Genomic DNA, 17,671 nt, shown 5'->3' with positions numbered 1-17,671 from the left:
TTTATTTGTATAGGGCTCAATTGTTTGTTTACTTTGGCTCCAAAGTTAATTGTTAAGGCAAGACAGGGGGGGGGGGTTTAGGTAGGGCTAAGGAAGGGTTTGTTTGGTAGAGCTAGGGAGGGAGTTTGGTTGGGCTTTAGGGCTGTTTGTTTGGCTTTGTGTGGGTTGGATGAGATGTTTGCTTGCTAGGCTTGCAGTAACAAAACTAGTTGGGGTCTGGTTACACAACTGGTCAGGGTTCGGTTACACAACTGGTCGGGGTCCGGTTACACAACTGGTCGGGCTCCGGGGGTGTCACTTAAGACTTCTGGTTGTGCGTTACCCTCTTAGTGTAATGAAATTTTAAAATAAAGTTAGATATATATACACACATACTAAAAGAATAGGGGTGGTAGGAGAAGAAAATATCAAAGTGTTCAGTGAGGATCCACAAGGTCTACTCTAGGTACTCTTTATTGTCTTCTCCGAGGCTGTGGGTCCCTACACTTGCACCAGAGGTGGTACCCCTTTTAGGTTAAAAATTTATATATATATATATATATATATATATATATATATATATATATATATATATATATATATATATATATATATATATATATATATATATATATATATATATATATATATATATATATAAATTGTACCTAGTAGCCAGAACGTCGTACTCGGCCTACTATGCAAGGCCCGATTTGCCTAATAGGCCAAGTTTTCCTGAATTTATATATTTTTCATTTTTGTTATGAAATGATAAATCTGTCCATTTCATTATGTATGGGTTAGTTTGTTTAAATTTGAGTTGAAACTAACGTAGATATATGACCGAAACTAACCAACCCTACCTAACCTAACCTAACGTGCCTTAACCTAACCTAAACTAACACAACTAAGTCAATAAATTATGTTCGTAATATAATATAATAATAATAATTCAAATAAACTAACTGGAAACAATTTATTGAAAATAAAGAAAATCACTCGGCCTATTAGGCCAATTGGGCCTTGCATAGTAGGCCGAGAAGTGCGTTAATTCTGGCTACTAGGTACATTATATATATATATATATATATATATATATATATATATATATATATATATATATATATATATATATATATATATATATAAACATATATATATAAATAAACAAAAAATTGGGCTACTCTTATTACAAATTCGCTACTTTTAGACCGTCAGCTCGCTACTTTCAGCAATTTTGAGCTGGCAACCCTGACTGTTGACATGATAGTGATCTGGGGATGATAGCAGCTGGTGGTTGAGTGAGTGCCGGGATGATAGCAGCTGGTGGTTGAGTGAGTGTCACGATGCAACTATAATAACAGCTGTCAGTGAGTGAGTGAATGGGCGAGAGATGGTGGACAGCAGCTGCTGGGCCGCATCGTGAAAGTAGTGAGAGGCAGTAGCCATATGGGATGCTTGCCTCTTGGTTAATGAACCTGCCACTCTGACAAGTCGGGTTGGTTCTGGCAACTACTGTAATGTATTATTTATTTCTATAGTCTTATTTCGTGTGTCTCAAGGCTTGACGTATCGTCCTCCAGCCTCTTCTCTCCCTCTTACAGTGCTTGCACGCTGCCTCAGTTATTTAGAGTTAATTCTACCTTTATTGCCTATTTTTTATGGGAAATAAAGAATTTTTCCTCTAGTTCAAAGTGTTCTCTGTGCTGGTTGTTGGGGAACATACATATACATCGTGCACAAGATTAGTTGCCAATGGATTTTGAAGCCTACCTAACCTAGCTCAACCCAACCCAACCCAGCCGAGCCCAATACAGCCTAACCAAAGTTAATAGTCTAGCATAACAATATACCGTACGGTATATGGTTTTAACAAACAGAAAATGAGTTTCGTCGCATCATCTGTGTCATATTGAATCATATTGTGACATCTCTTTCACACTGAATATTGCACTAAGATGTGGTGGGCAAATTTCCCACAATAATTCAGCTTTAAAATTTGTGTGGGTAGGATAATCTGACAGATTTTTCTGTTATCTTGTTTACATAATATCAGAGTAGCTGGTCAATTTTGGTCAATTTTCCCAGTTATGATATGCCATTAGCCTGTGTTAATTAAGATTTGATTATCAGTTTATTAGTTAACAGGTATCATTATTGATACAAATGGAGTATAAAATTTTTATTTATATAATAAATGTCAAAGTTAGAAGAATAGGATAACTTTTTTATGGTTATCAGTTTTTTTATTCAGAGCTCCTATTTATCATTGTTTGTATTTTTTCAGGTACCTTTCAGCTTATAACATGTCCAGAAGTTCATGGAGACATCAGTTAACAATTGATGATGTATACGACAAAATTGGACACTTCGGCTCTTCCCAGAAGGTGTATTTTGCCCTGCTATGTGTTCTTCATGGGTGGTGTGCTTTTCACCAGTTACTAACTGTGTTTGTTGGTATGTTGTAGTGCTTGTTCTTACCATGTACACTTAACAGTTAATGGAAGGATTTTGTGTATCATGCTAATTCATTTCTATATTTGTTAGTATTTTTGCCTGCCTGTATATTTCTGCATATACTGTATTAGTGTTACTATAATGAGGCAAAGCATCATGGTTATATCAATATTTAAAATTTTCTAGTGTAGTGAAGAGCTTTGGTATCGCAAGGTGTATTTCTGAACATTATCATATTAGTATTATTAATTAATTTGCTTTGCTTTGCACAAAGTTTCATTCATTGTTTTCTATCATTAAAGTTAATTGATATTTTAAGCAGCTTGACGTATAACTTGTTTTGATTTATTTGTTAATAAATTACACTTAACGTGCTTTAAACTGACAAAATGCCTGACAAAAATATGAGTTCATTTAGTATGTTATTCTGGCACTATCTTAAAAATAAATTATTAATAAGTTTGAATAATTACTTATAATCTTTTAATTTTGTTATGAAAAATTACTGTCTTTATGGATGTCACATTTGATATACTGTACCTGTATATTTTTTATTTGAGGTTAAAAATATATGTGAAATTTGTTCTGTTTGTGTTTTACAAAACTTTTTTTCCATAATTTCTGATGTGGTGTAAAGTAATGCAACTGACTGCTGTTATCTCTTTGTATCCACCATGTTGAAGTTATACAAAACTGCCAGTCACCTCAATTGACACTGTGTATGCACCAGCTCTAGGGTATGGTTGCTGCTTACCTAATGTAAGTCCCAGTAACAGATGCCAGATAACCAAGAAGAAAATTCACCAAATAAAACTAAGAAGGAATGTATAAACCTTTGATGCATAGCAGTGCTTAAGAAAGCTGGGTGTAAATAACATCTGTGCAAAAGAAAGAGATGCTGGGGAGCAAAGGTGCTAGAGCCACTACCACCTGAAGTCGTCATATGTAGATTGAAAACTTACCGTCACACATCATGTATATAGACAATTTATTGTCACACACTAGTGGTGAAGGCAGGGAATCTTGGCCAAATACCTCTCAATGACTACTTTATTAGAGGAATAAATCAGATCCTTGACCCTTGATCAGATCTTTGAGTAAATCATTGTTAAAAAAAAAAGCCTTGCTACCGATGAGCTCACTCAAAGCATGAGACCAAGGGTAAACATTAGGCTGACTAAATTTTACTGCACACAAAACTTAAGTTAATGAACATACTGTGTGATGATACATCAAGGAAGGCTATCATGCCTTGATAAGAATGGGACCACTCTGAAATGAAATATCACCTGTAATTTCACTTTTAGCAAGGAATAGAAGTTTAGGATGGAGCCTCATAATGACGTCTCCTAAGGTGGCACACACCATCCAACAGAGCTGCACATAATCCTTATGGTTAAGCAATTGGCAGACCATAAAGATGCTCCTTGCTTTTGGTTGTTCTTATACTGGATGAGTCTCATTAATCTGATAGATACAAAAAACAATATACTGTATATAGTTTAATTTTTTAATTTTTATTGCAATGTAAATCTCTCATTAATTTTCTTTGCATTTCAGTACATAAGTGTAGTGCAGTTCTGTAAATAAAATACAGTAATGTGTTTAGTTTCTTTGCTTAGCATCTAATTGCATGCCTTGCAGAATGATTTTTATAACTTTGTATAGTGTATATTGTTTAATCTGAATGCATGCATTTATTCAAAATTTCAAGTTCACTAAAGAATGCTGTGTGAAAATTTTTTATCTGTAAATATGGTGCATTTGTTACTTGCAAACATAACACTCACTACATCTATTTACCTTCTTGTTAGTGAATGCCATCATAATTATCGCTTAGAACAATATCGGTATAGACACAAAAGAGAGAACCATCGACAAAAGAGCAGACCTAAAAAAGCAACTGGGCCTTTCTGGCCTGATCAGTAGCACAAATACCGGGGGAGGTGCAAGCAAATGCTAACTGCTTTACTTACATATGTTAGAATTGGTATTCCAGGATATTCAGTAAAATATTATCTTTACTGCTAATGGTTTTTCACTGCTGAAATTTGAAAATTGTTAGAGTAGCTAGTACCTTTGACAAACATTTTAACTTCTGAACATATTGTTTTCAATGTAGGAAAAAAACTGATTAATAGTATATAACGAAATATGTTATCAATGTATTCACCTAGTTTTGCTGGGTTGAGCTCTGGCTCTTGGGTCCTGCCTCACAACTGTCAATGTGCCACTGTAAAGAGTGAAAGTTTCCTTCAATTTGTATGTTTTTATTCTTTAATTGTTGATTATAAAAATCTTTAATGAGATCTTTAATTTTTGTCCAATTATAGCAAGGGATGTGTAATTTGAGGCTTTTGGTGTGTTGATACAAACTTTCTCCAACCATGGAATCCCTCTCTGTGGATGATGTTTTGAATATTATTGGACAATTTGGCAGGAGTCAAAGACAATTCTATATTGGCATCAGTATCCTGCAGTTCTTCTTAGTGTTTCACATGCTTCTCAATGTCTTTACTGGTAGGTATGATTGTTTAGTGGTAGATATAACTGTTGGTGGCTTGGTAATCTTATTTGCATTATAAATTTTAGCAGGCTAATAATTTGTCATTTTAATAAATGATGGTGGAGGAAATTGCAAAATGTACACATACTGTTGTTTAAATTCTTCTAGTTTAAGGTTTAATGCACTTTACATTTGTGGCCACTTGTAGACATCTACTTCATCTCTGGGTAATTACTTCACATCTTATTTTTTGTTGCTTTGATGCTGCCACAGCAACGGAAGCTTTTGATGTGTACATTAGTTCAGCTACTATATTTTATGGTGCTTACCTATGTTTAACTCTGCCTTTAGTTGTCTAGTCTATAAAGATAGGCCAAAATGTTATACCTGTGCTGTTTTGATGTCAAAATTGTGGGCACTGCAGTTTGTGTGGTTAAAGAGGTATGTATTGGCACTGAAGCATGTATGGGTACTGAGGTATGTATTGGCACTGAAGCATGTATGGGTACTGAGGTATGTATTGGCACTGAAGTATGTGTGGGTACAGAGGTGTGAGTACTGAAGTATGTATGGGCACTTAAGTATATGAGGGCACTGAAGTATATCAGGGCACAGAAGTATATATGGGAACTGGAGTATGTACTGGTTGTAGCAGTTATTTAACAGACTTAATAATATTGTATTGTCCCTTCCTCATTACTTATTGAAGGTAGCTCATTATCACAAACTATTACAAAAAATACTTTGGTAAGTTGTGAGCATTGACCTTAGTTTTGGATTTACTTCTCATTGCAAACACTGATAGATTGCATGTGGTATTGCTTCACTCAGAACTTCTGTACATGCATATAATAAAAGAAATCTTTTAACTTATAGAAAGAAGTTTGCATATTGATATTGAGTAGTATGTGTGTAGGTGCATTGTGGCTTTAAATTCTGTATAGATTAGTGTTTGTAAAGAATTATTGTCAGAGATGTTAGCTGAACTAAGTAAGCTGGAAGATCTAAGATGTATTAGTTTCATTGTGATTCATAGAAACATAGGACAAATGATCATAATCTTACCGATTTAGAATGAAAGCTATTTAGTTTTGAATATTATAAACTGGAAACTTTACCTTGCTGATCTGTGACTCCTTAAATACCACATATTCCATCTCTAAAGGATTTGCCTTTTATCTTCAAAATCTATAGATGTTTTTGTGAAAAATAAAACTTTCTTCATTATATGAAAAGTTGCTTTTTGAAGAGCTCACTTGGTTGCTTCTTATTAAGATAAAGATCAAATTTAAACAATTATCATTCTCCCTCTGCTTTATCTTTCAGTATATTTAAAATGCATAAGTTATGTATGATTTTATTCTTTATACTGATAACACTCACTAATCCGGATCATGTGTGGCTCACACTTCTCTGAGTTAGCCGGACATCCAGATTAGGAGGAATTCTTACCAGGAAGGTCCAAAAATTAACATACAGTATTCACCATTTTTTTGTACCACAACCAACATAATTCGTATTTCCACATACAATAAATATAAATTTACATGGTGAGGGTATATTGGCAAGATTAATATTGTCTGCCAACTGCTAAGGCTGCTTCTGGTAAGCATAGGTCTCTTGGTATTATTTAGTAACCCGGCCAAAACTCTCGGTAACTCAGATTTCTATCTAAGTTTGGCAAAGTTTGGCTGAGTTTGCCAGTTGTTGAGATTTTTGTATACAATTACATAATAGATCAAGGAAGGAAATTGAAAGACAGGAAAAAAGTTTGTTGAATTGTCAATGTAGTTGAGTTGAATGAGTATGTTCTAGTCTCCAAGATCATGGTTTAGATCAGCTTCTCAGTGCATGGAGAAGGTTGTGAATTAGAAATATTCATCCTAGTGTATAATTCATAATGGAAAGGTCTGGAAAAATTACTCATGAAATATTCTGCACTACAGTACTTGTTCTCTTGTTAAACATTCCTGTTTTCCAAGTAAAGTGTTGTTGACTTCACTGATGAAAGTGCCACATCTCTGCACCTGTGCAAACTTTTTGAAGCTTTTACTTCATATAGCTTGTTAAATAATTGTCATAATTATCATTTCAATTTACGTTCTTTTATATTTTGTATATCTAACAAATAATAATTTGAGATGATTTCAGAAATATTCCATATTTTTCTTCAACCCTTGCACTAGGTTTGGACCCAACATTCAAGTGCTATGCCAAAGATGGAGAGCCCAAAAGTGAACCACTCATCAATCAATGTTTTGACGACAGTCCACAAAACTGTACAATTACCTATACGACAGAGTACAAATCTTTTGCATCCGAGGTTAGTCAGGTTTCTGAATTAATTTTTAGAATTATTTTTTTCAAAGCCGTTGTTTTGTGTGTGTACGCACAGTCCATATATTGCATGTGCTTGTGCAGTATATGGACTGTGCACAAACACAAGTGAACATATGTTATATAGATAGCATATGTTCACTTCATATGTTACGTTAAGATTGGCTCCAGGCACACAGCTGGCTCCAGGCACACAGCTGGCTCCAGGCACACAGCCTGGAGCCAGCTGTGTGCATTTGTGCAATATATGTTCATGTATATTAGTAAGTGTACTCACCTAGTTGTACTTGCAGGGGTGTGTGTATGTCTTTATACATTTTGTGTATGTGTGTGTGAAATTATCTAAGTGTAGTTACAGGATGAGAGCTATGCTCATCTAGTCACATCTTCCCTATAATCTTTGTCACATAATACAATGAAACTAGTAATGATTTTGGTATCCACCATCTTCTCACTTAAATTGTTCCAACCTTCTACAAATTTGTTTGCAAAATACAATGTTCATTTTTAATCATAGTACTGTAGTACAGTTGAGTTCATTCTCAACTTATAATGGGAAATCTTGGATTGAAATCCTGGGCAGAACGATAATGGTTGGACATGTTCCATTTCACTTAATGCCTCTGTTCACCTTCCAGTAAATAGGCGCTCGGGAGTTAGTCAACTCTTGTGGAGTTGCATCCTGGGGAAGGTCAGTAGTTTGACCTTGGGGAAGACCACAATATAAGCCTAAAGTATATACAGTATATACACAGGCTGCCTGACCCCAACAAATTGAATTATTATTAATTATTATATATTTTTTGGATCCTTTGCTTTTTTAGCTTGAATTGATGGCCCCTTATTCTTGAAGTTACCAGTTTAAAAAATTTGTCTATTTTGTTGATTGCTGTTACTATTTTGTATGTAGTAATCATAGCACCTCTTTTCCTCGTATCTTCCAGCCTTGGCATGTTTATTGGCTCCAACCTCTGCTCATAGCTCATGTTCTTAAGTTCCAGAAGCCATTTATTAGCATTACTCTGTACATTTTCTAGTTTATTTGTGTGTTTCTTGAGATATGAACACCAAACCACTGGAGCATAGTCCAATTTTAGTCTCACAAATGTCATGAACATTTTCTTTAATATTTATTAATCCACATATTTAAATGTGGTTCTGAAATTTGCTAGCATATCATAGGTTTCTCTCATCGTGCCCTTTATGTAATCCTCTGGTGACAGCTTACTGTCCAGAACAACTCCTAAACATTTTCCCTTGTCAGAGGTTTTAAGTATCTTTGTTTAAACAATACAGTACTGTATATGGGAATATTGAAAATGACCAGCATAATGCTTTAGCAAATTAAGGATGCTAGTAAGTTAAATGGCATGTTGGTAAATGGTAGTGGAAGGTAGGATATATGGAACTATGCCAAGGCTGTCATGAATTAGTCTAACAGGTTGTGTTGAAGATATAAGCAATTATATACTTGCTATATTGATGTCAGTGTTCATCTTTGATAAATAACATTCCGAGATTGTTTTCCCTTATCTTAACAAAACCTTTGTTATCCCTGCAGTGGAACTTAATATGCAGTGAAAAGTATAAAGTGGCTTTGGTGCAGTCAGTATGGATGGGAGGAGTAATGACGGGGGCCCTCTTGCTTGGTGGTGTAGCTGATGTAATAGGACGATTGAAAACACTAATGATTGCGCTCCTGGGAACCATAGCATTCGAGGGCTTTAGTGCCTTTGCTCCAACATTCATGGTCATGGTAGTATTACGGTACATATTAATTTTCTCAAGGCTTTGTTCATAAATTGTGAGACATAAAGAGATCTTGAGATTTCTAATCAATATTTTGATCATGTATTATATTATGCTATGTTATTTAATTAAACTGATAGTTTGATTAGGAAATAAAATATGATATACTGTACTATGTATAGTGACAAAAATTACATTTACATACAACTTTCAGTTACCTGGGAGGAATATGCTGTTCGTTGGTAATCCTTGTGAGCTTCGTCCTCTCACAAGAGTTAGTTGGCATGGATTGGAGGAGCTTTTGTGGCATCTTTGTAGCTATGTTTTTTGCTGTTGGAATAGGGGTGTTCGCAGCCATTGCATCGGTGATGGACACGTGGCGAACTCTAACATTTGTTTGCTCCGTCTCGGGAATAATGTTCTTAATTCTTCCATGGTAAGTATAAACTTTATTTACATTTACAGTACAGTATATGGCATAAGAAATCTTGGATTAAGAGATAGCTATTTAAACAAAGCTTTATTTAAATTAATAATTTTGAATCTGACGTGTGTGTTTCAAGCTACATTCCAGAAAGCCCACGGTGGCTTGCCTCCCAGGGCAGGAATGATGAAGCAAAAGATATCTTGGAAGGGATGGCCAGGAGGAATGGTAAACTTGGCAGTCTTCCAACTAACTGGGAGATTTCCATCACTGGAAACAACAAAGATGAGAATGACAAGAAGCCACAGGGAGTCGGCATTTTGGTTAGCCATCCTTATGTGCTCCTCCTTACACTTATTCAGATATACTCATGGTAAGGCTTTTTTTTTTATTGGAAAATGTTCTCTGGATAATCGTCATATACTATACTGTATACTGTGTGTGTATTTTTGCATTGCATCATCATTGAATGTAATTAGAAACTAATTACAGTATTTCTTTTATGCTGTTAAACAGATTTTATATGTACTGTACAGTGAATGTAAATTTTTGTAATATAAAAAATACAAAAAGTAAATTTTTCTTAGTATTTGCTTTAGATTTATCTTGTTTATCAATATATATTTGCTTTTCTTTCTTACGTGTAGACAGATGCTTGCTAACACACTCAACACCAGTTTTCTCTACCTGCAGGTTCGTCAACAGTGCAACATACTATGGCCTTACCATAGCGGCTAGTAACCTAGGAGGTGATGCTTATGTGTCAACAGCTTTGAGTGGCCTTATTGAGATCCCAGCATGTGTTGTTGCTATTGCTATCATTGACAGGTACTTGGTCATTACTGCTATGTACTGTATCACCAAGCTCCCTCAGAGTTACCTTCTATAGCATGCAAGGATATTTTCTAATTCTGTAAGAAAAGTAAGATAGGAGTAGGAGAAAGGAAGGTTAAGACCTGGAGAAAGTAAAGTAAAAGTAGGAAAATTAAGATAAGCCTCAGAGGAATTAATATAAAAGCTAGTGAAAGTAAGGTAAAAGTATTGGAGTCTATTTTTTGTTGTTCCTGATGTAACTCTTTTTATATTACATGGATTAGTTTAATTTTTATATAAAGAATACAAATTTTCTTACAAATATGTACTGAAGACAAGTTCCTATCTTAACTAAACAGGGTACTTCAGGTATGTAAAGATGACAACTCTCCTTTTACAGTACAATATATATCAAAATAAGGTAGTTCAAGTTTGTACAGATAACAACTCTCGTGTTACTGTGTTTTCAAACATTGTTAATTCTACAGTCTAAATAGCAGTAAAGTAAGGATATTTTTTGGTGAGAATAAATCATGATTTTAGATCTTATTTATCTCTTAGGTTAATTTTTTAAGACTCTTCTCTAGAACAGTGATGATACTATGTAAACAAATGGCATTTACTTGAGACACTCTTAAGTAACAGGAGTACAGTTAATTATTATATCATATGATATAATTTTTATAATAAAACATTTATGCATTAATAATTACAATCATATATTATGCAGGTTGCTAATAATTACACATATTAATAATATTGAATATAAATGACAAAGCCGTGGTAATAAAATTACATTATTAGGAGCACAACAACCTATATTATTATTATTATTAACATATTTATGGGACTGGCTCTAAGCTAAGAATTGCGAAGCTTGCATTATTGTCACCAACATTACCAATTTTGTAATTCTGCTTTGTACTGTGTATCACAACACTGGAACACCCATTGAACATGATACGGTTCATAAATGAAAAGGAATCGTGATATCATTAAGTAATACTGGACTGAATTTATGGAAAAGATAATAATGGTTGCAAAACTAGTGACACATAAGAGCAGAGTGTATATGTACTATATTATTGTCATATTACCATGAATGTTATGTGAATGGAGGCATATATATCTCATTGGTATTACAATATCACACGTGGAAACTATTCCTCAAAGTTACACACAGTGACCGTTCCTCAGAGTTACCAACTCTGTTATTAGTATTTGTTGAGCTAAATGGATGATTCACACTTTTACTGCAGAAAGACAACTTTCTTCTGTGAATTATTGTTTCCGAGGCAAGAATAGTCATCGACTTCATGATAAGGTCATTATGAATATGAGATGATACCTAATTAGTATCTAACTCTTCCTCTATTCACAGCAAATTTAGTTTGCTTTAAAATTCATAATAAATTTAATGCCCATTTAGCACCCTTTTGTTATTGTCATTTAATATATTGTACTTATATAGTATAATTTGTTTGCTTAAGAATGCACTTTAATCAGTGTGTGCAAGTGTGTGTAATTACCTAAGAGTAGTTAAAAGATGAGATCTACGCTCTTGGTGTCCCGTCTTCCCAGCGCTGTCATATAACACTTTTGGCCTCCACCACCTTCCCACTTTACCTGTTCCAACCCTCTACCACTCTTTTTAGTATGTTTTTTGTGCAAAAGTGAATTTTCTAATATTTTTGGGGCAGCTTTGTTTCATTAGCTTAAATATGTGACCACTTGTTCTTGAAGTTTGAGGTTTCAGGAAAGTTTTCTTTATTAATTTTGATGATTCCCATTACTATTTTGTATGTAGTGATGATAGCGGCACCTCTTCTTCTATCTTCTAGCTTTTGCATATTTAATGCCTCTTTCCTCTCTTTGCAGCTCAGCTCTTGTCTTTCAGTTCCAGAAGCCATCAGTTGCATGCCTTTGCACCTGTACTTGTCTAGTTGTGTGTGAACTCAAGTTGTGTACACTCACCTACTTGTGTGTGAACTCACCTACTTGTGTGTGAACTTATCTTGTTTTGTGTGTACTCACCTAGTTGTGCTTGTAGGGGTTGAGCTTCGGTTCTTTCATCCCACCTCTCAACAAGTACTCATCTAGTTGTGTGTATACTCACCTAGTTGTGTATACTCACCTAGTTGTGTATACTCACCTAGTTGTGTATACTCGTCTAGTTGTGTGTGTACTCTAGTCATCTGTACGAGTCTAGTTCATGCATGTACATAATAATTACCTAATTGTATTTAAAAGAAGAGAGCTATGCTTATGGCATCTTTTTATTATTTATATATTTTGTAGTTTTATAACAGTCTTTTTAGGCATTTACCCTTCTAGTGTTTATTCCTGCTGTTTACCACTATACTTGTCTGTATATTCTAGCTGTGTACCACCCTATTTGTCTATACTATACTGTACTGTATACAGTATCTTGGCTCTATACCACACTATTTCTGTATCGTTTCTGACTGTCTCTCTCCCTCCTCTTGCCTAATCCCACAGCTGTTTATATGAATTCCTTAGTTATCAAAAAAATGTTTTGCTTAATTAACATGCAAGTTTTCCATAATATGCCACATAATGTGTGTAAATTGTTTATTGTCAATGGCTTTATTTTGGTAGTTTTAATAATGTTATTTTTATATTTTTCATAGACTAGTAATGGTACAGTACTGTATTTTTTAAATGTTCTCAATATTGATAGTCTGATACAGACGACTAAGGATATCTTTCTCGATTGCCTTCTTGTGGTCGAACTACATCGACGGTACTGTAGTTAAATTCAATTTGATATTAAGCTCTTTCACTCAAAATCAATTTGTCTTGTTTCCTCAACTTTATATTTTGTCAATTGCATTATAAATTTTGTCTTAACGTTTCAGAATTGGTCGACGACTGACTCTGTGTGGGTTTATGATGATTGGCGGGTCAGCTTGTTTGTGCATTCAGTTTTTACCTACATCGTTTTCCAATGTAAAGACATTGTTAGCCCTTTGTGGTAAACTGAGCATCTCTGCTAGTTTCTCTGTGTGCTATATTCATAGGTAAATATCACATGACATTACTGTCTATATTCTTTATCTAAGTAGAATAATGTACATGTTTATTCTATATTTTTTTTAGAAGCAAGAAATTATGTTACATTCTACCTAAATATTTGTTTCCATTTCCATAGACATTCAGACATAGGCTACAACTGTATAGTTTTGAGAAATAGGATAGTGCAATCCTTGTTTTCTATTAGGTTTGATATACAGTACAATTAAATTTGAAAATTTACTAAGGTATTGATAAATTCTGAATTTTGATATGTATGTGATTAGGTTCTAATAAATAAAATCATTTCAGTGCTGAAATTTTTCCTACTGCAATACGAAACTCTGGCATGGGCATCGTTTCAGTTGCTGCAAGGGTTGGTGGTATGCTAGCACCACTGATTTTAATGTTGGGAGACATTTTACCAAACCTGCAGTTTACAGCTCTTGGTATAATGACTTTTGTGGCTGGAGTCCTTAATCTTAAGTTACCCGAGACTCTTGGCCAACCAATGCCGGAGAGTGTGGCTGACATACTTGCTCTGAGGAATGCTGGGGTGAGTAAATATTGACTTATATTTGTGTGCCATATCTTTGATGATAATAATAAGTAATGTGTGTGTGTAGTTTTTAATTATCTTAAGTAGTGCCTCTAATTTTTTCCAAGTGTAAATTATGTTACCCTAAAGAGTATTTGCTGGCATATCAGCCTCTTGTACCTACCTACCTAACCTAACCAAACATAACCTAACCTATCCAAACCTAAGTTAATATAGCCTGTATGCAACAATATATCTTGAATAAGTCGTTCCACAACATTGTCGCTTGGACCATCGACTTGCTTTGGCATCACCAGCAGCTTATTTTCATCTAATTTCGTTATGAAATGATACTTTAAAGAGTAAAAATGTTTTTCCATGTTCTACATTCAGCACCAACATTATAATGAGTAAATATATCATATTTATTCATTACTAATGTAATGCCAGGAAGCTTTGGGTGGCTTTGGGTAATTCGGACTGCCTAATGTCAACAAACCATGAACTAGTATCCAAGGGCACACCAGCTGGTAGCTCAGGTAACCCAAGGGTCTAGCCTGCCTTCCTCGTATGCCTGGTACCAATTTTTTTTTTTCATTGCTAAGTGGAGCTAGAATTCTTTGGCACTTTGTGCCATTGAGGAGGGGGGGGGGATTATGCTTAAGAATTTTGTTCATCCTTCCAGCTTAATAATTGTGTTTATGCTCCCCATTATTTGACAAATAGTTTGTCCTGATTTTGTTTCATGGTTATAAACAAACTTTGCCTTCTCCCAGGAAAATAAAAAGAAATAACACTTTGTGGCAACTCAGGTGATCAGCTAGAAAATGAATAATTGGCTAAGTTTTAGAGTGGTGGGCAAAACGTGTATGTACACTGTAGTGTTTTTTAACGAAGTGAAAAAACACCACAGTATGGTTTTGTGGCTTGGTTTACCATAGTCGGGGACAGGCAACCTGTTAGGCTCATCAAGGTTCCTCTAGGCCAACTACTGATGACCTTCTCTAGTGTGCAAAGAAGGTTACACAAAAGTTGCGTAACTCTCGGGGTATCCTATTTACTACAGTACTTTCATAATTATGGAAATTTATCTCATTTTGTTTTACACTTTCAACTTCTCTAAGTTCTGCTTTTTCATCTGCAGAAGACAGGTAGCATCAGCAAGGATTATCAGTATAATAAACTGGAAACTGGAGATGAAGATACAGAAGAAGTAATTGTGAGACCTCGGAGTCCTTTCATGAGAGGCAAAACCATGACTGAAGATCAAATGCCTCTAATTGAAGAGTAAAAAAGGAATGAATGTAAAATAGTGTTGTCCAGAATCTTTTCGAAGATTGATTTTGAATGTGGCAATAAGGTAGGTGCTAACCATGTACTGTATATATATATATATATATATATATTGTATATTACTCGTTGGGGACATTGTGCTGTGCAATGAGTAGGATACACACTAATAAATTGCAAACAATTTATTGGAATTACAGACTAGTATTTATTTTCAATCATAATATTTGATTTGTATCTATTTAAAAAGATATAAAATGTAATTTTTAATTTTTGACAAAAGAATAAAATTGTATGTCTAGCTGTAGCACAAATGGAACTTCAACTATCTCCAGGGCAATGTAAGGATGGGATGGGCTGCATCTTGATTTGTTCCTATTTGGCCGTCTATCAAATTTTAATAGTAAAGTATTTGGTGGCTGTTGTATTTACATGTTCAAGATGTTAGTTTTTATTATTATAATTATTGAAGGTGAAGGAAAGACCCAATATATGTGCAAGTATATTAAAAAAACAAATTTTTGGATGTAACCTACATCCTTTCTCAAGTTACTATATACAATTCATTCAAGCACTAGGGCATTATTGAAAATTTTTCCAAGGGAAGTCTTTTGTGGTTCCCTTAAGCTACTATCTCTGATAGTGTATAATACTTCGAGGTCCCATCAGTCGCAGAGCTATGGCCTACACCCCCTCATAAACGTGCAGGGAGCATTGGCATTTATAAATTAAGTTATTTATTTATGCCACCACCAAGGAAGGCAACCAAAAAGTCAGTGAATCAAAACAAACCACTGCTAGCTTTGAATGAGTCTGCAGCCTCAAGAAATTAGCTATAAAACTTCTCCAGCAATGTAAACTAACAATCAAAGTTGAATGAAACTAGTGCCAGCTTGTTTGCCCCCACCCCTCGGTTTGGGGGGGGGGGAGAGGCAGCCAGGGCTCAGCCAGCTGCTCCACCTTCAGTTCTCTAATGATAATGTGTCAGGTGCCCCCTCTGTCCCCCAGTGTGTATTTTTGTCGAGTATTGCCTTTGCTATTTCTTACACATTTGTGTAAAGTGGGCAAGGAGTTAAGAGTACTTGGAGTGTCATGTGCTCAGGGTTATCTTCCCTGTGTTCCTTAGTATTGCCAGAGCTATCTTTCGTAGTGTTTGGGAGATGCTCCTTTAGAGGTCCTCACTTGTGGTGGCCCTCACCTTCGGGTCTGTTGTCTTTAGGTTTTGTCTTTTTCCCAGGTTGGAGCATCTTTGCTGGTGGAGTGCACTGGTTACACACGTGCTGCACTTCAGTGCCCCAAGCTCAGCCTTCACAGCCACCTTAACTAGGCAATGTGTCCCATTGCCTGGGTACTCTGAATTGTGACCTTCAGTCCCTCATAATTCCCCACAGGTTTGGGGTACTCAGGGTATATCCCCAAACCTGCCCTTGTCTTGGGCATGTTTCAAACCGTCCTCTTAAAATTGTCGCATTTTGCTCGTTTGCCCGAAAATGGACGTAATTTTAAATTACATTGGCTCATGAAAGTGATGTACTGTCCCGTTTTCTGTTTGAGTCCTCTGGCTTATTCAGATAGGTTAGGAGAGGAAACTTTCAATTAACATTTTTCATGACGTTTTCAAATTTTAGGAGAACTTCCTGCCCTTTTAACCTACCAGAAGATCCTTAACTTGCTGTTTTGGAAAACAAAAAATACAAAATTTATTTTCAATTATTTTTCATTTCAAATTACATCCATCCATTACATCGTTGAATTGAAGGTCAGCTGGCTGACCCCTGACTGCCTCACTCCTACCCCCAAACAAGAGGCAAATGAGTTGGCACTAGTTTCATGAAATTTTGATTGTTGACATTGTCGGAGAAGTTCTATAGCCGTTTCTTAAGGCTGTGGTCTCATTTAAAGCTAGCAGTGGTTTGTTTTGTTTCGCTGCCTTTCTGGGTGCCTTCCTTGGTGGCACAAACAAGTAACTTAATACAGTATATAAATGCAACTGCTCCCTGCACCTCTGTGAGGGAAGGGGGTGGGGCCAGATTCTAACTCTGGGTCCGCAATAGGCCACAGCTCTGCAACTGATGGGACCCAGTAGTATGGCACACTATCAGAGATAATATTTGTAGGGAGCCACGGAGGTTCACCCAGAAATTGCTATTTCATTACATTCAACGTTGGTTTTATTTCGTTATTATTGTATCAAGGTATTGCACTAGTAGGGTTGTGTATTCAATACACAGTTATAGCTTTACGTTAAAAGGGAAAATTCTTTAGAATTTAAAAGAAAAAAGAACCATTGTTATTGGGAGTTCCCCTTAAATTAAACAATGCTCTGTATGATATAGTGTCACTAAAAAATCCCTGAGGCAATGGGAAAGCTGAGGTGTAGATTGTTACATGAGCATGAGGATTGTTAAGCAGGTATCTTACTCTGATTTGGATACATAAATGAGTATTGTGATATGTATCAGTAAGTGAGAAATATGGAGGACTTTGGGATAATTATTGATTATATCTTTTGTCACATATGCTCTGATAAATAAATGTAGTTCAT

At 35.3% G+C, this 17,671-nt stretch overlaps 1 protein-coding gene across 5 annotated transcripts; it reads left to right on the top strand.

Annotated features, from left to right (window-relative positions):
- Positions 1-1,197: 1,197 nt before the first annotated feature.
- On the top strand, positions 1,198-16,825 carry LOC123765446 (solute carrier family 22 member 15-like). 5 transcript variants are annotated; one of them, XM_069333989.1, is made up of 11 exons: positions 1,233-1,313; positions 2,267-2,436; positions 4,770-4,956; positions 7,129-7,265; positions 8,841-9,046; positions 9,243-9,464; positions 9,592-9,825; positions 10,146-10,280; positions 13,145-13,306; positions 13,611-13,854; positions 14,981-16,825. In XM_069333989.1, exons 3-11 carry the CDS (start codon positions 4,824-4,826, stop codon positions 15,125-15,127), a joined length of 1,620 nt encoding a protein of 539 aa, XP_069190090.1. In that variant the 5' UTR covers positions 1,233-1,313; positions 2,267-2,436; positions 4,770-4,823; the 3' UTR covers positions 15,128-16,825. The 5 variants fall into 5 exon arrangements, with proteins under 5 accessions (XP_045609975.2, XP_069190090.1, XP_069190091.1 ...); XM_069333990.1 differs by having other exon boundaries at positions 1,245-1,477; positions 2,267-2,366; positions 14,981-15,270; XM_045754023.2 differs by having other exon boundaries at positions 1,295-1,313; positions 2,267-2,366; positions 14,981-15,270.
- Positions 16,826-17,671: the final 846 nt, after the last annotated feature.

The sequence above is a fragment of the Procambarus clarkii genome, chromosome 30 (assembly GCF_040958095.1).
Source record: "Procambarus clarkii isolate CNS0578487 chromosome 30, FALCON_Pclarkii_2.0, whole genome shotgun sequence".
In the NCBI taxonomy this organism is placed as follows: domain Eukaryota; kingdom Metazoa; phylum Arthropoda; class Malacostraca; order Decapoda; family Cambaridae; genus Procambarus; species Procambarus clarkii.
The sequence above is the reverse complement of the archived record's forward strand: the minus strand, read 5'-3'. Positions and strand labels throughout refer to the sequence as shown.